At 43.2% G+C, this 26,977-nt stretch overlaps 2 protein-coding genes and 1 long non-coding RNA gene across 4 annotated transcripts in view; 2 read left to right on the forward strand and 1 right to left on the reverse strand.

Moving 5' to 3' along the window:
• The window catches only part of zgc:63587 (septin-2), a 21,322-nt gene extending 1,216 nt beyond the window's left edge, over window positions 1–20,106 (forward strand). The window contains exons 2-13 of one of the 2 annotated variants that reach the window (XM_019887233.1): window positions 1,633–1,728; window positions 5,970–6,027; window positions 6,156–6,255; window positions 6,365–6,451; window positions 6,792–6,915; window positions 8,037–8,171; window positions 8,398–8,515; window positions 17,792–17,893; window positions 18,294–18,439; window positions 18,573–18,656; window positions 18,740–18,797; window positions 19,588–20,106. In XM_019887233.1, the coding sequence (XP_019742792.1) occupies window positions 6,001–6,027; window positions 6,156–6,255; window positions 6,365–6,451; window positions 6,792–6,915; window positions 8,037–8,171; window positions 8,398–8,515; window positions 17,792–17,893; window positions 18,294–18,439; window positions 18,573–18,656; window positions 18,740–18,797; window positions 19,588–19,653 (1,047 nt within the window). In that variant the 5' untranslated portion in view covers window positions 1,633–1,728; window positions 5,970–6,000 and the 3' untranslated portion in view covers window positions 19,654–20,106. The remainder of the gene's footprint in view (window positions 1–1,632; window positions 1,729–5,969; window positions 6,028–6,155; window positions 6,256–6,364; window positions 6,452–6,791; window positions 6,916–8,036; window positions 8,172–8,397; window positions 8,516–17,791; window positions 17,894–18,293; window positions 18,440–18,572; window positions 18,657–18,739; window positions 18,798–19,587) is intronic. The other variant, XM_019887222.1, reaches the window with a different exon arrangement.
• Window positions 20,107–20,157: 51 nt separating this feature from the next.
• LOC109526178 (uncharacterized) lies at window positions 20,158–20,891 on the reverse strand. Its single transcript, XR_002170280.1, has 2 exons — window positions 20,571–20,891; window positions 20,158–20,247 (listed from the first exon to the last, which is right to left on the reverse strand). It is a non-coding gene; the product is annotated as an uncharacterized LOC109526178 (long non-coding RNA).
• Window positions 20,892–21,441: 550 nt separating this feature from the next.
• The window catches only part of septin5a (septin 5a), a 27,792-nt gene continuing 22,256 nt past the window's right edge, over window positions 21,442–26,977 (forward strand). The window contains exons 1-2 of the mRNA XM_019887255.1: window positions 21,442–21,552; window positions 21,727–21,740. Of these exons, the coding sequence (XP_019742814.1) occupies window positions 21,507–21,552; window positions 21,727–21,740 (60 nt within the window). The 5' untranslated portion in view covers window positions 21,442–21,506. The remainder of the gene's footprint in view (window positions 21,553–21,726; window positions 21,741–26,977) is intronic.

Genomic DNA, 26,977 nt, shown 5'->3' on the forward strand with positions numbered 1-26,977 from the left:
AGAGAGAGAGAGAGAGAGAGAGAGAGAGAGAGAGAGAGAGAGAGATCTTATGTGGACTTCACTTCATAAGCAGTCAACCATTTTCTATAGTGCCTGTCCTCTGTAGGGTTGCTGATGAGCTGGATCCTAACCCAGTTGATTTTGGGAGCGAGAAGTGATGTACGCCCTGGATGAGTCGCCAGCCAATCGCAGGGCACATTTTGGCTACAATTAACCGGAACATGTATAGTTTTAGAGTGGGAGTGGAGTGGAGAAAATTTCGCATAGTAAGGCCCAAGACATGCTTACCACTCGTTCACCGTGCTACCATCAATGAATTTAACAATAGATTGATATTAATCAAGTGAAGACAATGCAGTACTGTACATAAATTACGCATTAGCAGAGCCAGCGCCCTGTCCTTCACACGCTTTTCAAACGGCCCTGCCTGTAACCAGTTATTATTGAAGGCGCCGTTAACCCAACGACTCATTCGAAAATAGGCTTCCAGAGAGCTCATTTTTATCCCATTGTCCTGCTTTATACACAACGGTGGGGAAACCGCACTTTATTGTCCGCCTAAATCAGTCCCACATCAAAGCTTAATCTACAGCCCATTCAAATGATCGACTTTCACACGTTCCGCGCAAATCCCCTCTTGTGTAACATTCCTACTTTCTAGCATCTGATTAATCCGTGACCTTTGATTGTAAAGTGGCGCAAATGTAAATGTCTTCCTCCGCGATAACCGGAGGAAACAATCATGTATTTTCATTGTCCGAAATGTGGCAGAGGGCCACTATTGAGGAATTATCATCCATCTGTACTTGTGTTATTTAGTCAGTACAAATGTGCAAATTTACTTTCCTTTCTCACTGAGATGTAATCTCTGTCTGTCAACTGGCCTCCTTTTTTTTTTTTGCAACAATTTAACTTTTGACGCAGATCGGTGCGCTGTCGCAAGGGCAATATGTTAGCATCGTGAAAGATGTCTTGAGCACCCGATCCTTCACCGCTCTCTGACCTTTCTCCTTCCTGCGACCTTAACTTTCAGCGGCACAGGAGCCCCAAGTAAGACATCTGTCTGACATTACGTACTACATAGGGGAGGCGTCCTCCTGCTTGGCAATGTGGTGTGAATGGACAAACAGCTTGATTCATGTTGACTATTGCGATAGTGAGTGCTGTTCTTACACAACTCCCGATTTTAATTCAACACTCCTTTTTTGAAATTGTAACCTCTCGTCTAGTGAATATTGTGTCTCAGTTAAATTCATTGTCACAATGAAACAACCAAAAAAAAAACACCTCACTTCAAAAATACCCCATGAGGAGAGTCACAGTCTGATGTTCTAGGTTTGATTCTCTGCTCGCAGGAGTGAGGAGTCTAATGTTCTTCATGTGCTCGCGTAGGTTTTCTGCTCTGGCATCCTCTCACATTGCAAAAAATGAACCTATTTGGTGAAATGAAAACATCAAATTGTCCGAGGGTAAGAACATGAGTGTGAATCCTAAGATTTGATTCAGTTACCAATCCAGGGCGTAATACGCATCTCGGCCAAAATCAGATTGGTGGAAAAAAGAATAGATGCTGTCACAATGTAACGCTACTAAAGTGTATACCAAACAGTGTCGATTTTTTTTTTCTTTCAGAACCCGCGTGCCCATTAGGCAAATGCTAAGCGACCCCTGGAGGATATAAGGGCGGGGGGGCGCCATATCCAATCTCGCCTTGGGGGGCCACATTGGGTAGGACCGGCTTTGGGCTCACGACACAATACGTTGATTTGGTTAGCTCCGTAAATAGCGTGAAACAACTGCAGGACGGCAGTGAATTCAACAAAGAAAAACACGACCCAGTACAATGCTGTGTGCGGACAATATCCGGAAACAAGCAACACAAACGTCTTTAAATCCTCTTTCTGTCATAACCCGCTGCACTTTATGAAGGCGCTTTTCCTCCCATTCTACAGGGTTCCAAGTAGCACACAAAGCGGCAGGACTGGGTTATTCTCCAGACGAATCAAGGCCCATTAAGTGCTTTGAAAAGCAAGAAATGACTCGATTCATAAAACATCCACAGCGACGTTCACACATACAGATTTTAAAATGCGCGTGGGAAAAAAATCCTGCAATGCACAAACTACTGTTTATTACCGCAGACAGTCGCGGGTCTCCTCCCCTTGAACCAGATGTCTGCCATAGTATGGATTTTGTATGATTTGCGACCATAAATATCGAGCATTATAATCTATTCAGTTTTTCTAAACAGATTGAAGAGGAAAAAATGGGCGTGGTCTCCAGGGGCAATCTCGCTTTTGTGCTTCAGCCGCACTGTTCAACAGATGTGTCACATACAGAAACTTTAGCATGGCACTGTTAGTTCCACCTCCTACTGCACAACATTAATAGAAGCCAAGAATCCACCCCTACTATAAAAAAAGGAATTCTCCAGCAACCAAACAACGGACAGCAGCAGGTCTAACTCCACAACTCCCAACAAGCATTTCTAACAAATAAAGGACACCTTTTAAACAGAGCCAATTCCCACTAAACTCTACAGTGGAGTAAATGAAGACCAGTGCACAGTATTTGAGGAAATATGGTTCTTTGGAAGGAATTGTTTCCAATAAATTCCGCGGCAGCAAACTGCCATAGACCGTTGACGGGTTTTGAGGCAGACTGGTTTTAAAACGTCCTGGAACCTTTCTGACACACTTTGATAATCTTATCACAGAGTGTAAAGACTCACAGTTGTAGTCCGAGTAAATGTCTGATGCTGTTCATCAAGCATATTTATGGAAGTGTCTTGTCCATCTGCACTTTAATCCGCTGCCCGAGATTTAGTTTCACATTTAATCATCGTTAGCATTCTTCATTGTGCTTGACAGCAGCTGCGCGGACGAGAAGTGTGGGGATATCACTTTGTTGCTGTATGACTCCCACTTGTTTCAGTTATTTCCGATCATGCCCCCCATAACCATAAAGGGTCCATCCTGAACTTTAAACTCGGTGTTTGTGTTCTGAAGAGGCCCAGTGGTTTCCTCACGGTTGAAAGGTTTTCCCATCCCGCCTATTGTGGAACCTTTTCCTGCCCTCTGGGCTCATATTTTTAAGTGTTGCTTAAACCACGGCTTACAGACTAATATCACGTCTTTATTACTCTTGTCCACCGCCGGTACCCCCCAAACCCCCTGCAGAAAGTAATTATTTATAATCCACCCCCTCCCCCTGTCAACAAGTGTGTCTTTACCTGTGCCAAGCATCTCTTTGTCCTGTATGTTTGTTTAATAGAGTATCTGCAGGGTTCCCATGATGTGTTTCCAGATAAAAGACCATTTTATGCCTTGACAGTGTAGTTACTAAAATAAGTATTAAGTACTACTCTAGTGTTTATCCATTCTCCACAGCAGGAACCTTCACGGTTTGTCCGCAGGGTGAATAGATCTGCAACAACTGTAAATGCATTACATGCCAAGATGTTGGGCCTCAGTGAAGGTGGCATTTTTTTTGCTTTTGGCTCAGTTTAATCCTCTCCTCGTCTGGCTTCTTAATACTTGTGTGAGAGTGTGTGTAAGCAGCTCAACTGATCTGGCTGATTAAATGGCCATTATTAATGAAGTGTGCCTCCTGCTTGTCTGACCTGTTGTGTTGTCTTTTGTGATGTTACCACTGCGATATTGAAATGCTGCTCATAATAATGCCGGTTCCCACCGAGAGGGTGGAGAAGTTTGACACTTTTGTGTTAGTGAGTTTGGGTGTCCAAGTGTGGGCTCTTCATTAAGTTGGCGGCTCACTAACAAAGAAACACAATCATTCATTGCCTTTGGCGTGATACTGTTGAGACTATGCTCAATATTATTTACTCTGGCAAATACATGACATAATAAAAGACATTAAATCACTCAATAATAAAGTGATTATTCCAACCAGTCAACCCAACCAATTTGCATATTTATATAAGGAGAGGGAAGGGATGGGTCTGGAACTCCAACATTGATTTGAGATGTATTGAAAGGAATGTTTTTGGATTCATGCATGCGTACAGAATCATGCTCATGGATTTTTTTGGTGCGTGACATTTTCTGGATTTGGCGGTCCACTATATTTTAGTATGAAAGCAATGCAAGCCTTTGTACATGAGGCCACCGGTGACTATATACAGTATAACAACCTACCTGTTTGGTTTGACTTCGAGTCACGCTTTTCCTTTGGCAATAGCAGATGCTATCAGAAACTGCCCAGTCCAAATTCAGCCAGGGTAAGGTCCTTTACAGTGCCAAAGTGGAATCGTACTGGATGTAGTCCACTTAGATGTCTTTCCAATTTCCATTGTGTGGACTGTACTTTAGTGAACCATGGGAACTGGTAGCTATTTTAGTACCCAACTTCTTGGATTTCTCCGGCTGGTGGCCCATCCAGGCTATACCAAGTGAGCTGGGATGGGCTGCAGTGCATCCATGGCTCAAATGATTAAAAGGTACATTGAAAATTGATGGGCAAGCCTCTTATACAGTATTTTTCTGGTCCAAAGCTGCAAAGCGTACCTAAATAGCAAATGTAAAATCTTCCAATATTTGTCATCTTTCCATTATGGTACACATGACATTGGACCATACCTGAAAGGTCGCTGGACAAAGAATTGTCACTTTTGTGCGATCATGGGAATGAAAAAAAAGACCTCTTTAAATCTTCCCCTAGTGCTGGCGATCAGGACTGAGGTAAATGTTGCCATGTCAACGTATAAAGGAAGACATTTGGGAAGCAGAGGAGTAAACAACCATTGTTTCCCGTGCAGCTGTGCCGAAACCGCACTGTCAGTTTGATCGATAGTCCCCTCACTATCATGTTGATATGCGGGCTGCCACCGTCTAATTCAGTTCGACCGTGTGAAATGTGCCCACTAAGTGCCCACCGATGTGTCACATGCCATTGGGGAAAGGTCAGTTAAGGTTCCCATGCCACCACCCCTGTGAGTGCATCTCTGCTTGGCATCGTACAGCCGTCTGCCTCCTTCTTATGCTTATCACACTCCACATGTCAAGGGCCAGTGTGTTGATGATAAAATGGTGCCTGTTCTTCCTGCTCGGTCATTATGTGGCTAATTTATCATGCCAGCTTGTTGCTCTGTCGTCTGTTCAGGGTCATAGAGGGGGGAGGCTGCACACGGACCACTGTAACACTTTAATGGAGGTTTTGGAACAAATTCAGTGCCCATGGAGCTCTTTTGTACAGAAGTACTTTCGTAGATAAAGTGAAGTTCAACCTCTGAACTTCACTATCAGGGATTTTTTTTTTTTTTGGGGTGGGGGGGGTCAAGCCTGGTTTTATAGGCGCTGCCATTTTGGAAATGTGAGTTGGCCCATTTGTTGCACTAATGTATCAGGAGAGGGCTGAGTGCAATATTGGATTGCCCCCTAAATGTTAAAATTAGAATAAACCACTAACCTTAATTTCGGACCCATCTGAAACATGACTTTTCTCTCTTCATCTCTGAATTTAACTTAAAAATGACATTCCGGATTTAGCCCACTCTAGTTCTCGGTGGCTCATATTTGGAATGAACCACCACAGAGATTGTGAGCCAGCAGGCCCTTTCTCACATCCAGCATCAGTGACCTTTTACCTCATAATTGTTCTTCTGCATGAATGGACAAAAATCCCACAGATTCCCAGGAGTGAGTGGAAAATTGTAATAGCTGCAAAGGCGTGGTGCAACCATACCCCCCCCCCCATTCTCAACTCCTGTACATGTAAGGACCAGACATTCCAAAAACTTTCTTACACTCCCTTGGCCTTCTTCCTAAAAGTAAATCAAATGATTGCATAATCTATTCTACAAACAGCCATTATATTTTGTACCCTCGAACTGAGGTAAGTTTAGGAAACAAAGAACTTGATAAAATGTGAACGAGTGACGTTTTTAAAATTAAGGTGCAGGTTTAAGAAAGCATTTGATTGAAAACCAACTCTTGTCTTTTTACCGGCAGTTTTGACGGGCCTCTCCTGTACACCTCAGCAATGTCTCAGTCTGGAGAAAAAGGAAAGGTGAGTCACGCTGTGAGTTTGGACCCACACATACGTGCGAATGCCCGAGCAAAGTGCTGGTGGTGAAATGTGCCATTGTTAACATTTCAGATTGCCTCAAAAATAAATTGGGTTATTGTTTCCCGCAGTTCCCTGATGCAGCTGGTTATGTGGGGTTTGCAAACCTCCCAAACCAAGTTCACCGAAAGTCCGTGAAAAAAGGCTTTGAATTTACCCTCATGGTTGTAGGTGTGTGCAACCGTTATTTGACATTTTAAACACCTTAACTGCTATCATGTGTTCTATGAGGTCTTCTGACACACCACTTGTACCGCATGTTGCCTCTCTTTGTTTTCAGGGGAGTCTGGTTTGGGAAAATCAACACTTATAAACAGCTTGTTCCTCACCGATCTCTACCCTGAACGCTACATTCCTGGCGCCGCAGGTAAACTCCCACAGACACATGTGCGTTTACACGCACGCACACGCTGTAATAATGGAGAAATGTCTGCTACAGTGTCTCCAGCTGAGCATTATTTCAACAGGAATGCTGGGAATGCCTTACTTTGGCTTTAAACAATGATCCAGACGCCCTCCCCCTCACCCCCGAGGGTCATTCTGTCCAAACTTTTTGTATGACAAAAAACACAATTTCACGTAACCCGTGTGGAGCCGACGGTTGAGACAATGTTGCACAACCCATGATGGAAAGTTCAAATATTGTGAGATCGCCGGGGTTTTTATCTCTGTTTTCGACACCTGACAACCATTCTCCGACTCCACAGAAAAAATCGAGAGGACGGTGCAGATCGAGGCGTCCACCGTGGAGATCGAAGAGAGGGGGGTGAAGCTCCGCCTCACCGTGGTGGATACACCGGGCTACGGCGACGCCATCAACAGCCAAGACTGGTGTGTTTGTTTGCCTTGTAGGAGGAAGGAGGAGTGAAAACATCTCGGGGAAACGTGTGCTTTCTTATCCTTACCTCCGGTCCTCAAATCCCTTCTTAAATTTCATCCTTGACTCCGTTTCCACGAAATCCCCCTCCGTTTGTCCACACGACTGACGTGCCTGTGGTGTTACAAGAACATATTGTGAATGTGTCCAAAAAAGATCGTTATCAGGCAATTCAATGTGGAACAAGGTATCATTTTAATGACGGGATATGTCCTGTTGTAAAAGGCTACAGTGAAACCTTCCAAGATCAAGCATAATCTGTTCAGCATTGCCAATTGACTTCCGACTTGTAAAGAGTCATGGTATCTTTTTAACTGTGCAAACAGTGTTTCAAGTAACATTTTCACACTATCAAGTCTCATACAAGTGACCCTTTTATGACCCTCACAAAGGGCAATTACTGTTGCTTTTTGCAAGGTCTCATCATATCAACATATTAATATGACATCGTATTTAGATTATAGTCCATTCTTTTCATTATTTTTGACGCATTGGGTACTTGGCAGGCAGTACGATGGACTAATGGTTAGCAGTTCTGTGGGTCGAGGTTCATGTCTCGACTCAGGCCTTCCTGTGTGGAGATTCTCCCCGTCTACATCAATTCATCCATTTTCCGCTTATCCTCACAAGGGTCGCATGGGGTGCTGGAGCCTATCCCAGCTCTCTTTGGGCAGTAGGCGGGGGACACCCTGAACCGGTTGCCAACCAATCGCAGGGCGCACAGAGACGAACAACAATCCACGCTCACACTCACACCTAGGGTCAATTTAGAGTGTTAAATCAGCCTGCCATGCATGTTTTTGGAATGTGGTTGGAAGCCGGAGTACCCGGAGAAAACCCACGCAGGCCTGGGGAGAACATGCAAACTCCACACAGGGAGGCCGGAGCTGGCGGTACCTCTGCACTGGCCCCTGGGCCCCCCCCCCGACCCACTTCCATGTTAAGCTTAATTAAAGACTCCAGATTGTCCATCAGTGTGAATGTGATGCGAATTTGAATCTTGAGGTTCCATGGCGAAAGTGGTCGCCCCTGCTCACTTGCCTTTCCTTTTTCAATCCCGCACGGCGCCGTGAAGTTTCAAGACCATCATCCAGTACATTGACAATCAGTTTGAGCGCTACCTCCACGACGAGAGCGGCCTCAACCGACGCCACATAGTGGACAACAGGGTCCACTGCTGCTTCTACTTCATATCGCCTTTTGGACACGGGTAAGTCAATACTTGCTGACGTCATCTGACACTGAGATTACAGTTAATGGCGTTAAAAGTATTACTCTCCCCTGATTTGTATTTTTATTTTATATGAAAGCTATTGAATGCCTCAAGTCAGTTGTTTTTTGTTACATTATTCAGTGTCATCACGTGAGCTCTCTCTGCCCTTTTGTCCCCCTTGAAATCCTTTTTCATATTGTCATCCTTCCCCGCTCCCCAACAGCCTGAAGCCTTTGGATGTGGAATTTATGAAGGCCATCCACAGCAAAGTTAATATCGTTCCAGTCATCGCTAAGGCCGATACCCTGACGCTGAAGGAGAGGGATCGCTTGAAGAGGCGGGTAAGGCACAAAAGTTGATCCGATGCGTTACACTGTTGCTATCGTCTCTCCACCTCCACAATTGTTCCAACAATCACTTGTTCATATTTAATGGCTTGCGTTTTTACGAGGAAGTAAATGTGCGCCTCCCTGGGGAATTTCAATGATTTATGTGTTTTTTGGAACAATATCAAAGTATGGCAACGCGGGTGTTTACAACGCAGATGAGCTCATTTCATCCAGTCTCTGCTCGTCCTTCATACTTCCTTTTGGAGCACCTCCAAGTGTCAGGCCGCTTGCACGCTCCCAAGTTTCCTGCTGACGATAGGTGGAAGGACGCAGTAGGACAATACACACGTCACAGCTGATCGCATTCATCGCAGGCTTTTCCTGCCGCTGATTACGCTCCGACATAAATTACTTTTTCAACCTGGGAGCTTTTTAATTGGAAGTCACCCCAGCTACCTCTTCAAAGCTCAGACCTCCCCTCCTGTGCCTCATTCAGGCCCCGGAGCCGGTGGTCTGACAGGCATCAGGGCACCAACTCAAAGGAATCTTTTCACTTTCACAGGAAATTTAGTTTGCCGAAGGTTTTCCACAGCACGACTGCTTGAAAAGCACTGAGGCAGCATTTTGTGGAATTGCAAGGTAGCACTTGACGGCCACAAACATTTCAATTTACTCTCACCCTTTGACTGTAATTACTTTAAACATGATTAAATGTACAGTAGTTTTTGAGGTCGAGTCACAGTTTGATGTCAGATAAGCAAAATTATATATGGGCACAAATTACACATTCAACTGAATGACTTTTATAATCGCGATAAGAAAGTTCAAGTTGAGTAATCAATAAGAAGTTGTGGTTTGTTCATTTACATGCAGTTAAACAGTTTTTGTTCATACATTTTGTTGACGAATCGGACTAAAAGATGACACCATTGTTGCCCCCCCTACCAAACTGATCAGTTCAAAAGTCAACTTTTGAATTGAGCCTGGGAGATTTCCATCCGCTATTGCTGTCTGGAGGGCAGTAATAGTTTCAGTGGAGGTGTGAGTGGTTCTCACATCAGATGTAAAGTTCCTCCATTGTGTACAATTGTCCTGAAGGGGCCTTTCAAGCCGAATCGTACTTTGTCGGGTTGCTTTGTGTACTGACCTCCATCAACCCTTCCTGTGGCCATTTGGATTGAGCAAACCTTGTTTCCTGTCACAACTGACCTCAGTCCTAAACTGCAGGTACTGTATCACACAATATGTAGTATTGACAAATGGAGGCTGTGTTTTTAGGCAGTCCCTTCTTCCAGCTCTCTTAGAGGTTCCAGTTCAGGGTCTCTCTGGTGATGTTTGATGTCGGTTTTAATTTCAGCTACTTCTTCCAGTCTCATCTTTAACTGATGCTTGCTGTGTTTTTATACGACACATTTTTAAAATAGTTTAAGCCTTAACATTTCCCTCCCACACGCTTTAAACAGTCTTACGTTTGTTAAAACCCATTTTTAAAAACAAATTGTATTTCATCGCGCAGTATAGCAGAGGATGACTGTATTTCTATTGCTTATGGGAAAATTTGTTTCTGGAAAAACAAACTGGGGCTCCATAAGAAAAATCATGCTCATAATAATATCTCTTAAGTTGATCAAATAGCATTTGGTTGTTTGGATCAGATTAGCTGAAGTGGTTCTTAGGGGAACACGTGTGCATCCTGTCATAATGTCCAGTAGAACAGAGTCCAGCAACACTCCTTCCTTTGGTGGTTCCAGTGCCAGCAGCCGTGAAGGGTGATGCATACCCTGCAGAATTTCTCACGCATTATTTATTTGTTTTCATTTTTTGAAATTTTGGATTTGATTTGATTTTTGTTTGCGAGGCATTTATCTCTTAATAAATGAGACCTCCCACCTCGGAATGCACTTTCTCCTGTTAAAGCGAGGGGAAGCAGCTCGTACAGAACAATATACATTTCCTGCAATGCGTCACAACCCGGGTCAGGAGACGACTTATCTCAAGCAGGTCAGATTTACAGACAAAGTGGAGGGGTGGGGGTGTGGGGTGTTGTAATGTTACTGTTGTTAATATTTTCTTTTTCTCACTCCTGTTTGCTTCTCACACAGAGCACTTGGTTCCTCTCTTGAAATGGCCCCCCTCTCCTACCTCTTGCTTTTTTTCCTTTTTTTTTTCTTTATCTCAGCCCGCTCTATTGGCAATTTCCTTTGGGGGGGGGATTGTCTTGTGGTGGTCTACTGCTCACAAATTGCTCAGTGAAGTGTATTTTGGGAGGCTGATCCCCTCTCTCAGTCCGGGGGCCTTACAATCATATCCTGTGTGGGGGAGTTGAGTCTCAATCAGTTTTCGTACTTTTTGTTCTTGTCTGAGCTGAGAAACTGCACATCTGGTTGAGGTGGGACACAAAAATCCGGTGTAACTTTTTACTACACATCTGCAGCGATCTTTTAACGGCGTGATCTCTGCAATCGAAGTGAAGGACAAATCTTTCATCTTCAAGTGCATTCAATGGAGAATAGCTCATCCAGGAAGTCAGCTTCCTTCCAGCCTTGTAAAACTTTTTACAGTTATTAAATATTTATCAAGTGTTTGTATTCATCACTTGCCCGTTCACCCGTCATTTTCAACTTTCACTACTCATTCTGTTAGGACACATTTTTGGAGTTTTTCCCGTCAAAACATCAAACGCTTGGCGGAAACATTCAAACATTCTTTTACCGGAAAGGTTCAAAAGTGAATCGGCAGCCGAGATGATGCAAGGCAGTCAAGATTTATAAATCATCCTTCCAGTGTTTATCAGAATCCATGTTGGATTTCTGTCCCAGATCACACCCTCTTTTTTTTTTGTTTTTGTTTTTGCTTTTGGCTTTGTCTTCATGAAGACTACTGTCCCAAACCAAAGTTTGGCAAGTGTTGGAAAGCTCATCATCTCTTCTTTTCCTGCACGAGCCTTTTGGCAATAGACAACTGTGGTGCGCTTTTTCCTCTCTGCTTACCTTCTGTTTCCTCTGTCCTGGCTTTTCCTATTCCATGTTCTCATCCCCTTTCTTCTCTCAGCTACCTTTTTTGTCTCTCCCCCATCCTTATTGCAACGGCCCTCTCCCTTCCACGCTGGACTCCAACACAGGGCACCACCACCGCCGCCACCCCACCCCCCCGGGCACCCCCATCCCATTACGTTTGGCCGCTCAGCTGCTGTATTTCACCCCTGGCCAGGGCACAGTCAGTTTTCCCCTCATTGTCTACCTCAATGTCGTCTCCCCAAAGCACTCGAGCATGTGTTGCTGTGTGAACAAATCCTATGGCCCCGCAGGGACACATTTTTGTCCAGGATGATCGTACCAGCCTCTGTTTTCTTCGAGTACAATAACTAAAGCTGTTTCAACAGTCTGGTCTGTCTGTTGAGCTGGAAAAGACCAGGCGGAAGTTTTGGCTATTTTTTTTTTTTTTTGGAAGGGTAAATTTAAAGACTAAGAACTTATGTAAAGACTGATGAGTCTTGATGTGCGTCTTCCACAGGTTTCACTTTCAGACAATTAAAGTTGTGCGAGAGGTTTATGTTTCTGTAGGGATGGACATTTGGCAACATTTCTTACTGGAAGATGGGGGGGAAATAACCCATCAGTTTTATGATAGGGTATTGTTTTGAAAGGGATATTAATTTCGAGGTCTGACGTTATTAAAATTACGGCTCTGAAATGACCTTGTTTGAACCATTTGGCTAAATAAAAACAATATCAAAATAAAATCGTTTTTCCCATTAATTACAATCTATATTTGGAATATTTGGTACAGAAGAAATGTCCATCCATCCATTTTGTAAATCGCTCACGCGCACCCGAGTCGCTGGCACAGAAGAAACGTGTACCATGCTAGAGGGCTCATCCGTCCGGGATGTTCCATTCTTCACAAACATGTTATTTATTTGTTTGAAATCAGTGCAATTATATTAGCTTGCATTTTCATTGATATCAATTTGTTTTGGAGAAATCAACATAAAACTAACGACTTTAAAACCACACCGTAGAAATGAGCGATATCGCTATGCTCCCCCCCAGGCATCCATGTTTGCAGTGTGTCTTTCGTCTTGCTCCCTTCTTCCACCTCGTCTGTGCGTAACTGCTCGCCCTTCCCCTCTGTGCTCACCGTGAAAGAGGAAATAAAAGTTAATTAGAGACAAATAACTTCAAAGAGGCGGCTCATTGACTCAACTCTACGCAGAGCCTATCATATTGTGCTCTGGTTAGAAGTCCCATCCAAAAAAAAAAAAAAATTCTTGAATTTTTAAAAGTACAGTAAATCGTCAAACTGGAATAAATCGTCAACACGAATAAATAAAAGTGACAAAAGTCTTCATGATCAATTCTTCAGTTACTAAGCCCATCCCTGGTCTCTTCAACGATGTTGTGCATACAAAGAAAAACAAACTTTACACATTTCTCCATTTTTAGTTGAACTGTGCATTGTCACCTTCTCCCCTGCTCTGCCTTGTCCTCTTTTAGTGTATGAGGCCTTACCGGCTCTCTTTCCTGCCACTGTTTGAAACACGCGGATATATTCATTTTCTTTTTGTACCCCGCTATAGTCATTGTGCCAAGACAAATCTCTCCAGTTTAAAACAATAAATAAGCACTTTTCCTCATCAAGTAAGCTTCTCTTTAACACAGAATGACCCACTGTCTGGTGACAATTTTCTTCTTCCTGAGGAATCACCACAGGCTCTCTTTTATACTCAAGAGACCCTTTCGATTTGGTGACCAACAGCGGAGTGTGACGGTGTGGTAGGGAAAAAAAAAAAAAAACTGCATGCCTCACACTGTCCCCTTTCCAAATCTGCCTTTAACACGAGATCACTTGAATAGCTCAATTGTTCCTCTCCTTGCTCTTTGATCGCAGGAAAAAATGGGTGGTCTGAAAAGTGCTAAGACCTCCAGCAAGACAATGGGAGGGATTGAGGTGTGTGAGGACGTTGAACGCGGCAAAGTCATGTGACACCCTCGACGTTACCGTGGCTGCACCGACTTCCTCGGTACTTTCCATTAGAACAAATCCAGCTGTTCTGGTCCGGTCTGTTCCAGTCTGAACTGTCCTTCAGACCCTGATGGGATCTATCTGGAATGTGCGTGAAGAATCTTAAGTCCTGTGCACACAGTGGTATTGTTTCTTACTGTGCCACTTTATTTGAGCCTGTGCAGCTCAGATGGGTGGGAGACACAAAAAAAAAAAAAATCACTCATGGTACCAGCTCCTCCCCTCGACTGTTTTTCCCCAAGACTTGACGCCAGATTACAGGAGATCAAGAGAGTGAGGTGGCGGCCAGTTATGTGTGAGACGCGGCCACTCGGTCATCATCGGGTATTGTTGAGGCTCCTTCATCCTCCGAAAGACTCCTGGGGGACAACTGTTAGCCTGACTATTGTTTCCTGGTTACAGGCAAACACTTTTTGTGTATCCCCGGGGCTGACTACACGGGACAAATTTGAACTAAAAGTGAAACTGGGTTAGATTTCACCTGTGTAATGGAGCCTGAAAAGTTTGGAAACCTTTTTCTGGGGGGGAAAAAGTCGAGAAAATTAGCTTTTGGTGAAAACGTCAAATAGAGCAGTGACTATGATGCTAATTATTTTGCTTTTTGGACACCTCCAACTATTTAAAAAAAAAAAAAAAAAAAGACTGAGAAAGGGCTTTTGGGTCAACTCAGTGACAGTGTGAGTACAAGACTGAATGGTTGTCTGTCTCTTTATGTGCCCTGAACCGGTTGCCAGCCAATCACAGTTAAACCATACAGTACATATATACATACTGTACACCACAGATGTCAAAGTCAAGGCCTGGGGGCCAGATCTGGCCCACCACATCATTTTATGTGGCCCGCGAAAGCAAATTAAGCATGTCAAGTTCCATGATGCTTGCTAAAGTCTGAGCCAAAATTTCAAATTGTCATATGTAATCCACAATCATTATTCTTGATTCCTGATTTTAAAACTAGTTACTCATCAATTTGCTGTGCGCTGTGTTTGTAATATGTGGAGGTGATGAAACCTTTATATGGTTTCCCAAAATTCATAACGGCCCTCCAAGGCAAACCGTAACTACAATGTGGCCCGCAACAAAAATGAGTTTACACGGTTTAAGTGTGCGGTGCCTAAACATGGACGAGCTCCATCGTGTTGGCATTTCTCTCCCTCACAATCCACGTGAGGTTCGCTCAAATCTATATTTTACACTCAAGAGCTGTACTTCTCTCATATCCAAACTGAGGTAACATTGACATGTATCAGGTCAGCAGTACCGTCTTGACACGAATGAATACTTTCAGGGATTTGACGCCCTCTTTATAGCGTTAAAGAAAGAGCATTTTTAAAAAAATGCAAAGAGCACAGCGAGCACATTGTGGACAGAGACTCTTTTTATTCGTATTCAAATTTTTCATGGGCAGTTCAGCTTACAGTGTAAACGCCACTCCGCTGTTATGAATCAGTGAAATGTGATTCATGTAAAAATATAACATTCTTTCACTTGCTCTTTCAGAGTGTTATCTCAGTTTGTCGTTTTCAAGACTCTCCATATTGACACATTACTCTCGAGCTGGCACACAAATATTGCCCCCTGGATAACCTCAAAATAAGTCCATTTTGGTACACATGCTAACAAAGTGATGCATAGCTTTTAACCCCGCGGCATTCTGCAGAAGCTGGCAGGCAGCTTGGAGGTTACATAAATGTTACTTCAAGTCGCTTTTCTCAAATGTTTTTCTTGCTCCTTTCCTCTTTTGTGTTGCGCATTCCTCAGGAGCAAGTGGATTTGGAGGCAGATGAAGAGCTGCTCTGTACATTTGCAGAGAGTAATTAGTGAAGGTTGTAACTCTTCAAGTGTGCCTTTTTTTTTTCCTTTTTCTTTTCCCCCCCCTCTGGTTGGATTTCTTTCTCTCGCTCTCAGCGTTGTTGATTTCCTAAGAGTGCTCCCGAGCTCGTTTCTACTTCCAAGTATTGTTCCCAGTGGTCAGCCAGGCCAGAGGAGGCTCGCCTCTGTCTTCAACAACTGCGATTTCAACCATTTGCTGTTGTGTGTGTGTGTGTGTGTGTGTGTGTGTGTGTGTGTGGTCACTGTTTATCACAGTCCTGTGTTGCTCTCTTTTCTTTCTTCTTTGTAATCCCTCAGAAGGTGTTTGTTGGTGGTGTTTTTGTGGCTTGACTTGTGAGAAGGAAAACAAAGAATTAAATAGTTGATCGCTTTAATGATGAGCTTCTATTTTGATGGCAGGTTTTGCTGTTGACCGCATTCCTAGCTCTACGTGTAGGTCTTAAGTAACCTCTTTTTTGGCTTCAGTTTACCGGATTTGAACTAAATCTTAATAAAATATCAGCCTCCACCCTTAATATTTCTGCATGGATATCTTTCCACACACAATGCTTCATTTGAATGCTACACTGTTAACCAGAAGCTCAGGCTTCCTTTTCTAATTAATATTGAGGTTGACTCTCGAGGGGCATTGTTCGCCGCCTTGACGACACCGAGTTGCGTTGCTTGGCCAAGCATAACAGCTCGGAGTGAGTGTGGGGGCGAGGGAGGGGTGTCTTGTAGCCGCACAGGATGGTCATAAAATCAAGATGGCTCCCGCTGCCAACTGTGTGCCAACAAAAATACAAAACTACAAGGAGGAGAGTGTGGTGAAGCAAGCGGGATGTAGCAAAACTTGCAGGAGTCAACAAGGATTTGGAGGAAGGCGGATCGCGATCCTGGCACCTGTTCATGATTATCCTGTCGGCGTCACGCTGAGCGCGAATCATTCTCCCGTAAACAACAACAACAACAACAACAGACGCTTGTGCACAACTCGCCCATCGTGGTATCAATCCCCAAAAACTTTAATGTAAATTCAAACGCATCTTACCCTTTAAATAAATGCGTTACGCATACCGTCGAGAACTGCTGGTACAATTTCTTTGCCTTTTCCCATCCAGGATGGTGTTCTGCTTGCTATAGTTCACAATCCACACAGCCAAGGGAGATTCCATCCCCTAAAAACATGCTTCCTTGATTCATGAATTGGTGACGGTTGACTATACTGCAGTGTATTTCTGTTTTGCTTTTCTTTCAGTCAAAGCAATTACTATCACATTGTTAGGTGAATTGTTCGACTCTAATCCTGTCAAGAAGACTAATGAGTCCAATCAAATCCCCCGTGTCCACGCTATCGAACTACCGTACTGTTGGTTTGTTGTTTGTTTCTTTGTTTCCTGCCATTGTGTGAAGCATGTTTATTTTCTCGCTGATGGCAGACTTTCCCGAAACTATCCAGTCACAGCGTGAACCAAAATCGTCTTGGTCCGCCTTCCATGTTGGAAGCATTGAGAAGAAGCCCTGGTCTTGTGTCACGTTCTCCAAAGCGTGTTTGTTTTTACATCTGCAGCTTAACAATACCTAACCCACCCTCTCTGTCTCACACACACAAAACACACATACACACACTCACACACACACACACACACACGTACCCTATGCACATATGCCTCACTGAGAAAACAAGCTTTAGCCATAACAAGTGTGCAAACAGGAGCTGCTCCTCGTAGGAAAACCCGCTGTAGCTTCCCGGGATGGGAGCTGACTCACCGCTGTCCCTTTATACTCACCTCTACATGAAAGTGTCCCCAAAAGTCAGGAAAACAAGTCTTGACGTTTCTTGGCTCCGTTACATAACAATACAGTATGCTCCCGGGAGTACAAAAGACAAATGCTGCCTTGATGTTTAAAATAATAAATACTGACATGTGTCCCATGGTCAGGGTAAAGAAAAGCCCCTTTGTGTTAAGACGTTTCAGGCCTCGGCGGCCTTTGAATGGAAAACTACGAGGAGTTGACTCTTTTATGACTCGTTTTCGATTTGAAACACACACACACATACACAGGCGACTTATTTTTCACCTTCCACCCCCTTTCTTTCTCCACACTAGTGTCCTCCACGGGGGTTTTAATTAAGTGTGTTGCCGCAACAACATGCATACGTGCTCCCACCCACTTATTGGTCTTGTGAGGCTTCCTTCTTCTCTGTTTACGGCTCTCGACTGCAACTGTATTTTCGGCACAAGCGCCAGCGGGTTTGAAACAAAGACTTCTGTTTCACTGTGGATGTGTAGGTGCTCCGTGGAGTATTAGTTTTATGGAACATTTTTGGGGGTGGGGGGGGTTTCCACATCTGATCTGACTCTGTCTCGGGATCATAGAGGCTTGGAGAAGGGAGTGTTTGCAAAGTGGTCATGACCCCAGCCGGCTGGCCCTCTTTCTGCATTTCAGATCCTGGATGAGATCGCAGAGCACGGAATTCGAATCTATCAGCTACCTGATGCCGACTCGGACGAGGATGAGGAGTTCAAGGAGCAGACCAGAGTCCTCAAGGTGAGTGGTCCAGGCTGTAACTTTGTCTCCACCTGCTGGTGATAAAATTCACCTTCAGTCTCTTTCACGGCACCTTTACATGCTTGCGTCTACATTGGTGCCGCACCTTTTATGTTGCTTAAAGGGTTGTGACACTGAAACATGGCTATTTGTTGTCATATGCATGGTGGTTGGCATTGTCGATTAGGATTTTGCTCGCGGAGGTTCCTAAGGCAAAAGTAATGTGATTGTTTTCACCCTTTCATGCACCAAATATTGCTAACCCATAACCTGATCACATGATCAGCTGTCCACTGTAGTAACCGCTGTCCCTGAAAGGGTTAACTAGTGATCTAAATGTATTTAAATTCCCAATAACGGTCACATTTAATTGAGATGCACCTGTGTTTCCTCTGCTTAGGCCAGCATTCCTTTTGCTGTGATTGGCTCCAACCAGCTGATCGAGGTGAAGGGTAAGAAGATCCGCGGTCGCCTGTACCCATGGGGTGTCGTGGAGGTGGAGAACCCCGAACACAATGACTTCCTCAAGTTGCGCACCATGCTCGTGTGAGTCTCAAAAAAAACGACCCAAACTTTCTTCCATCGACTTCAGAAATTTGCCTCAGAGCACTACTCCCCCCACCCCCCACCCCCGCAAGCTTCTGAAAACCTAATCACCGGTATCCTGTGTCTCTTGCAGGACACACATGCAAGACCTGCAGGAGGTGACGCAGGACCTGCATTACGAGAACTTCCGCTCAGAGAGGCTGAAGAGAGCCGGAAGGTAAAATGCTTTTATGTCACTTGACCGCCGCGCAGCTGCTGCTTGCTTCCACGTTTAATCCTGGAAAATTTGGTTCCCCGTAGAGCTGTGGATGAGGATGTGATGGATAAAGACCAGATACTGCTACAGAAAGAGGCGGAGGTATATATACACACACACACACACACACACAGGCACGCACACACACGTGCAGTCGTCAAATGAGTTTCTCATGTATGTGTTGTTTACACGTTTGGCCCATGCGGCCTTGCACATCATTTGGCAACAGTCAACTTCCTAATGATCCTTGATGATCCTGTTTGTGTTACAATCTGGAGCGGGCAGCTGCAATCAGAGCGTACTGTAAACAAAATTATATACGTAGGGCAGTAGATGACCCCACTTCCTGTCCGGATGTCCTGGCCCACATTTATGGTGGGAATGACCTCCATTTGGAAAAAGACAAAAAGCTCAGACAATGGCCTTCTTGAAATCCAACCTTAGTTTGTATAGTTTGTGGTACTCATAGTGTTTTTGTTTTTGTTGAAATGCACCAATGAAAATTAGAACAATGCAAACCATCAATACATGTCATTTTGCATTTCGGGTGACGCATGTACTTAAGTGCCTTTGATTTAATGTAATAGGAAATACATATTTGTACTTAATGAGAATATTTGTCTAACTCTAATTTGACCTTGAAGTTAGAGTTTAAAAAGAGGATTACAAGGACAAATTGGTATTTGTTGTTACTGAGTAGTGGGGGGGGAAAATTTTAATCCAATGGAAAAAAAATTCCTACGTGTCCCTTATGTAGTTCTCCTTTCTCCTCACAAGATGGCAGCAGATAGCCGAGGAGCTTTGACTGGATGCTTACTTTTTCCAAATTATATTTATTCCCTTTGCCTTCATCATCATCATCATTTTGTATTGCTCTTTGACTTTCCTTTAGCTGAGACGCATGCAGGAGATGATCGCTCGGATGCAGGCACAGATGAAGATGAAATCCGACGAGTGAAAACACACACATACACACCCCATGCTGTCACCCGATACAACCTGCAAATGTGTTTTCAGGATCCGTCAGTTGTTTACTCCTCCACGTTTCCTTCGCACTTGCCATCATTTTATGACCTTTTAATTTTGTGATTATTTTAATATCTATATTGTGTCGTTACAGTGAGTTACAATTCATTGGCGGAATTCTGTTAGTCTGTTCATATGGTACACAGTATGGTCTGTCAGACTGTCGGATAAGATAGTAAGTACTATCATACTCATGTTTACCAAAGGTTTTTCTGTTCAGTCTTAAAAATAGTCCATTGCAGCACTCTTATGAGCGCCCAATAATGGTGATTTCTTTGCTTCTGTTCAAGTCACACACACTACACAGTATGATCACAGGTGTCATTTTCCTGCCTAATGTTGCCACCTAATACATCCGTAAAAATTTCTGAGGCTGCTACAAAAATAAAAATCACAATATTACCCCCAAACATGGTGCTTTAGTGCCATTTGCTTCTATTGTATTTATAAGGCGTATGACGTCAGTGTCTAAATGACAAAAGCTCATGTTCAGCAAAAGCCTATTAACAATACAGTGGTACCTCGACTTTAGCATGACCCTACTTACAAAGTTGTGAAGATACAAGCCCTTAATCGCCCAAGTTTTATTTTTTAAAATTTTTTTGGTGTCTTAAGTGCAAACATTTGAGTTACTAACGCAAGATGGGGCAGCAAAGTTTACAACTATCAGCAGATATTAAATAATTATTCCCCCCCAAAAAAGCCAAATGTTTGATTTCATCACTTTGTTGCAATTCCAAGTTTGCTGTAAAACTAAACATTTAAAAAAAACACGTGTATTTAACCAAACACCACAGACTGATAAAACATATAAGCATTTAATGCCATGGTTGTTTTAAACCTTTACACAACTTTTGTTTTGAACACAAACGGCAGACAACATATCACAATACTCACTAGCGTGGTCACAGAACAACGTTCAACTGTTGAAGTCAAGGTACCACTTAATGGACTTTTGGTTTTGGCCAGTTTTTGCATCACATGAGCAGGATTCAGTTTGGTATTTTCATGTCAAAAATATTGTTTTGCAGACTCGTATATAGAATATGTAATCACTGATTTTATACCGTCATGCAAATGTGCACTCGTTAACATGACTGACCCAATGTACTTCCAATGCAATAAAACATTGTTTACAATAAACATTTCGACTTCCTTGTTATTCATGTTTTCTTTTAGCTCTCTTCGCACATGGCTGCTGAAGTATCTGGACTTTACTGTAAATTTGTAATCTGACTGACTGTGCCTGACTATCCATGAATTTCCCAACACGTCACCTACATGGACTGCGATAAAATAAGACCGTGGATATCAAAATAAATGCAATATGGAGAGCAAATAAAAGATACGCATGGATAAAAAGTGACGCATGATAAAACTGGAGTAACAAATAGATTAAATAAAGCATTCTTATTAGTGACCCAATCTTGAGCGAGTGTAATAATTTTATTTTTATACATATATACATATATATATATATATATAATATATATATATATATTTGCACACACAATTTAGCGTCGAAACCTGTTAATTTGTTCTGTATTGTATCTGCTAAAATAAAGAACGTTGACGTTTGACTTTCTTGAATACCGTCAGTATTCTCAATCCACTTCCTGCTTGTTGGCCATTCAGTGAGCTGATTGGCTGAGCCAGGGCGATGGGCACGGCTTTCATCCCTGACTGTTCACCTCTTTTTTTTTTTTTCTTTTTTTTCCCCCTCCCTCTCGCTGCTTGCGTGTGCGTGTGGCAGCCGAGCGGGGCGCATCTCGTTGAGCGGTCGACATGACGGCCAGCATCCGATACAAGAGCCGGATTCCGGTAAAGACGGGTGAGCCTTATTTCATGCTTCTTCTCTGCTTTCGTTTGGAACCTGTTTCGTTAACAGAAGCGCTTCGTTGTGTGTGCGTGTGTGTGTTTTTCTGGGCGTCGATGTGCACCCTTGCACCTGCTCCTTCTCCTCATCTTCCATCCTCGAATCCATCGTGTGTATCGTGGCCTACAGAGGAAACTGCCGAGGTAAGATATAGCATTCATTGACTCATTTTGAAATTATTTTGATAGAATTTCATTTCTCTTTTTGGAGGATGATTTTCATGATTAATACATTATGAAGGATGCTAGAGGAAGAGGAGGAGGGGTGATTGTGCTGGTGGGCTAGGTTTCATTTTTAGAAGTGGAGCAGCATCCTCCTCCAGCCATTATAATTTTTTTCCCGACTCCGTTTTTATTTCCTTTTATAAAAGAAACAAAGCTATATAGCCTGCAGGGTTCTGTTGAGCCCGGACCCCCACCCCAACTAACCTCCGCTCACCCCACCCCCAGGTCCTTTCTCCCTCATGTTTGCATGTGCTAAGTGCTTAATGGCTGATCATGCATTCATAATATGCAACTATTAAGTTGCACTCTGAGTTACAACAGTGGCATATTTACAACATAATCATTTATCTGATTGGGTCAAGTAAAAAAAAAAAAAGGAATGGAAAAATTATATATTTAGGTTGTCATGGGTGGTGTACTGTAGCGCTACACTCGCCGGATTTAAGTGCAGCCAGGATGGGTTCATTTCCTACTCATATAAGGGTATGAATGCAAATCTCTGTATGTGTGCCCTGTGATCAGCTGGCTACCAGGTGCAGTCTGCTTTTCCCCGCCAGAAAGTGAGTTTGAATAATTCTTCAATTTGTAGTTAATTAATTGATTAAATTCAGAAGGAGAACAGATAGGGATGAAAGAAGTCACAGTTGAGGCCAGTGTTACGTTATTGCATCGAGCTCATGCGAATCTTGCAGAGTATCAATCTTTGCATCACAAATCACAATGATGTGATTTACTAATATTGTTATTGAATTAAACAAGGTTGAAAGTCTAATTTCTGAAAAATATGCATTTTATTTGCCCATCTATCCAGACATCAAGTTTATTATTGTCATTTGCAGCGCAGTACTTAACTCTGCGCATTTTCCCAAAAAGTGCAATTTTGCTTATTACGATAACAATAAGCATAATCACGCTGTTGTATGTACGGATGATTATGGGATTATGAGAGCGCTGAGGAGGGTGATGTAAGGCCACAGTGTTATTAACTGTTTAACGACAGGCTCACAGTGGCAGTTTACACAAATCTGCTTAATCCTTGATAGGGCACTCATTGAAACACTCAAAAATTCAGATTTTTAAAAACCAGAAAAATATTGTGCTTACAAGCCTGATAAGTATTATATTTGTCAATGTTACTTTTTCAAATATATATTTTTTCTGAACATACTTTACTCATTGGCCGTGAGGGATCACATGGTTTTACGGCCTTATCAGGAGGCCCGAGGCATCCGTTACCTTAAGGTACCGTGATGTGGTTCCCCAATATGTGCTACAGTATAGGCGGCATGCTGCCCGCCCGTCGCATATTTAGGTCACCTCCACAATATGAATATGCACACTCATGTGTGAGACATGTGACTCGAGGCCTTTGCAACGATGAGAAAATGTGAGAGAACAAATGTAGTCATACACGCCACTTAGTGGGTTGCACCAGAGGACGGGGTGACTTCCTGTTACGATATTCAATCAGTGGGTAGAGCTTCGCCGAAAGACCGCGAAGTTTAAATCGGTGAGCGTTTAAACGAAACAAAAAAGTCTTCTCTAGTCCCCCCCCCCACCCTTCACATTGACAGGAAAAAGAAGAATAAATCAAATGCTAAGATGGTATATAAAGTACTCTCCATGCTCTCACTGTCTGACTCTTTAGTTCTTCCTTCAACAATTGGTTTTTCTTCAGCTCTTCATATCCCTTTTTCCGGATGTTTCTATCATATAAGATTTCTACATCGATCACAACTGCTGTCTTCTATCTTCTGACGTTTATCCCCCACCACTTTGTTAGGCTGGTTGGTTATCACCAGTTTGGCAGTCCGGATCTGGAAGTCCCACATGATTTTGGGATGGTTGTTCTCAACCCCCTTTGGAGGTGGATGCCATCTTGATTTTGGAACCTGTAGTCCATATTTGGTACACTAGTCCTGTTACCTGGTTATGCCGCTCCATGTGTCCCTTGCGGCCAGCCTCTTACACTCGGCTGCAATCTGCTGCACCAGCTGTGGCGCTTCCTAGTTGCACAGCCTGCACCTGGGGTCCTGGTGGTTGACCCCAGCCTCTATCGATCTTGTATTCAGGACCTTTTCTTGTGCTGCCATGATTAATGCCTCCACGATCATGGTATAAGGCGGTCTCTAACTGCCCACGTCACATGCACGGCTGACTACGTCATCCGCAAGGGGAAATCTTGCAGTTCACGTGCTAATCTCATGCACAAACTCCATCCAGTTGATTACTTTTTCCACAATGTCATGTGCCGTGACTGCTTCCGCCACGATCGGCCAGAAAAATGCAATGCTTCATCCCACAATGGCGCAAACGCCCCGTTACGCCCAAGTCTACCTGTACAAAGTCTAGCAATGTACCAAAAGAAAGAAAACTCCACACAGTTAGACTGAAACATACTCTAAACTTGCGCTGGGACTGAAAATAGGGCCTCTGTTGCTTCTGGGGTTATAACTACCACAACTTGGATGCTAATTCTGTTAGCCTTTCTATGGTGTATTGCATTGTGTGTTAGCAATAAGCTACTGAACTATTGCAAGAAATGTGGTTTTGTTAAATACATGCAAAAAACAAAAAACTCAACCCCCCCAAAAAATCTTCCGAGCGACAGATCGTATCGTCACTTCTAGGTCTCACCACTGTGCTTTTTGGAGATTACATTTATTTAACAGTGTGTACAATATGTACTTTTTGTGACATTTGAGTTTGTGCGTGCGCTGTAACCTTTTCCGGTGTGTCTTGGCTCGATAAAAGTGGGAAAACACAGGTGTAAACTCTGATAGTTACACATTGAAAGGTCTCCTTGATGCGTCAGTATCTTTGGAGTCCAGGTGTGAGCTCCCATCCTGTTGTTTGTCGGCTGCTGTTTTGTCTCCTGATTGAATTATGACCCCCTGCAGCCCCTTTCCTGGCAGATAAGCCAGACAGACAGATTTTCTCTCTCACAGAAATTCACACTTGGACCAAATCCAGTTCATCCACAAATCATTTTGAGGTCACATGGTATCAGCACACACATACACACACACAAGCTTATGATTTTTTCTGGAAAACCAGGATTAGTATGATGCCTGCCAACATTAAATCCAACCCGACTGCTGTACTGTATTTCAATGAAACTATATTTACTTTTTGACGTTTTTCACATTTTTTTCCCCTCTTCCTCGTCTCACTCCCACTTATCGCATCCCATCTGAGCTGTTGTTGGACTGCGCAGCGTCCAAAATAATGCTGCTGACATTTGGTGGATGTTGCCATAATTTCCTGTGAGCTGTGGTAACACTGTTGCCAGGCAACAGTTTTTTTTTCTGATGTGAAGGAGTGGACTCGGCTTTCATGAACCATCCACAAGTTTTAGTGGTGTGAGTTCTGTGTGTCTAACACTGAATAATTGATTGATTGAGGAAAGCATATCAAGTGTTCTATTGTTCTCATCACATCGATCGTCTTCCCAAGAGTAGCGAACAGATGTCGACTCTCTCTTCTCCCAAAGTGCACATTGAGCGTGTGCAAGTGGGAAGTGAATTGGAAGTCTTCAATAGACAATAGAGGAAGACGTTCAAGTGCCTTGTGATTACACTTGAAGTGCATTTGTCAATTTCAACTTTCGATGTCACAAAATAGGTGGCTTACAAAACATTGGGTATATAATTCACGTTGAAGTGGCATTCTGTTTTTAATCAAGACAACTGCTGCTGGCGAAAGCCAATCTGTGCATCCAACAGTAGTCGGTGCAGCTCTGCTTACCTTTTGACTTGGACGGAAGAAAAAGGGCACACTCGCGGAGGATGGGGTTGTTTCAGTGTGATAGCATTTCAGACGGTGTAGACTGGCCATTGCTTGAAAGTGGCTCCTGATCTTCACCCAACCTTATCATGCCATCGGTGGAGAAACAGTTTTTTTGTTTCACACTTGGCTGCCCATGGCTGGGCAGGCATGCCAGTGTAGGTGTTCACCAACTTCCCTTTTTTTTTTTTTTTTTTTGTAGTTGCCGCTATAGTTGAGTTGATGTACATTAATTGATGATACCATCGATGTCTTTTTTTCAGTTGTCAAGTCACTGTGTGTGCTTATGCCTCCAATACAAGCTTGCTGGCTCACGTTCCCCGTTATCCTGAATTGTGTTGGGCGTGCCCCCTCCAACCCCCCGACTTGCTCGGCCAATCAAATTCAGATACCTTTGTGGCCTCACTTACAGTCGGAACTTATTCTCTTTCTCTTTGATTTATTTAACACAACTTTAGAGTTACTACTTTTATTTAGGAGTAGTGAATGAAAAAATATGTTAGTACCAGTGAATCGTATGAGATCCGACTGTCTGTGAGTTGTCTCTGTATTTTTAGTGATTGGATGAGTAGATTGGGGGAATTAGGAAGAGGAGCTTTCTGTGTGTCTATATGGGATGAAGCCTTAAGTGACTCTAGTCAAGAGAGCCAATTATTTGCATACAAGCCATTAAAATGTCAATTTCAACGCCTTCAAAGAGTGTTAAATATCTTCCACTTTTTAAATGTATCTATGAAATGTGCTATATAGTGTAAATAAAGCTGCCTTGCCTTGCCTCGCCTTCTAAAGCAAGTCTCAACCGTTCCAAAAGGGAACTTTGAGGAGTTAGCTGGAGGCTGACCCACATTTCACGATACGCTAAACCAAAATTCAAAGTGACCAACCCGTTTGGTCTGCTGGATAATTTTCGGATTACAGCTCTGTGAAAATGTCTGAGCTGTAGCGTAAATCCCCCCCCCCCTAAAAAAAAAACCACATGAAGATTATTATATAATATTTACATTGGATATTTGGTCAAAACACACAGAGGTGATTTTGGGGTAGATGCCGTGTTTTGTCAGGAGCTCAGAAATCTTCAAAAGCCAAGTCTGACATTTGTCTTGTTTACAGAGTCAACGTAATATTGAAGCGGCCTACTATTTCAGACCAAATGAAAATTAGCCATTTCATTCAACTTGAGGTATGTTCCTCAAAACCATTAATTACACCCTCTCAGATTAGCATTAGCATAGAGGCTGGTGTGGTGCATGTGGACCTGTTCATCACCAGGTGCTGGATAAAGGGGGTCCGGGGTGTTAAAACACACACACACACACACACACACACACACACACACACACACACACACACACACACACACACACACATTT

This window comes from Hippocampus comes, unplaced genomic scaffold (assembly GCF_001891065.2).
Source record: "Hippocampus comes isolate QL1 unplaced genomic scaffold, H_comes_QL1_v1.1 scaffold155, whole genome shotgun sequence".
NCBI lineage: Eukaryota > Metazoa > Chordata > Actinopteri > Syngnathiformes > Syngnathidae > Hippocampus > Hippocampus comes.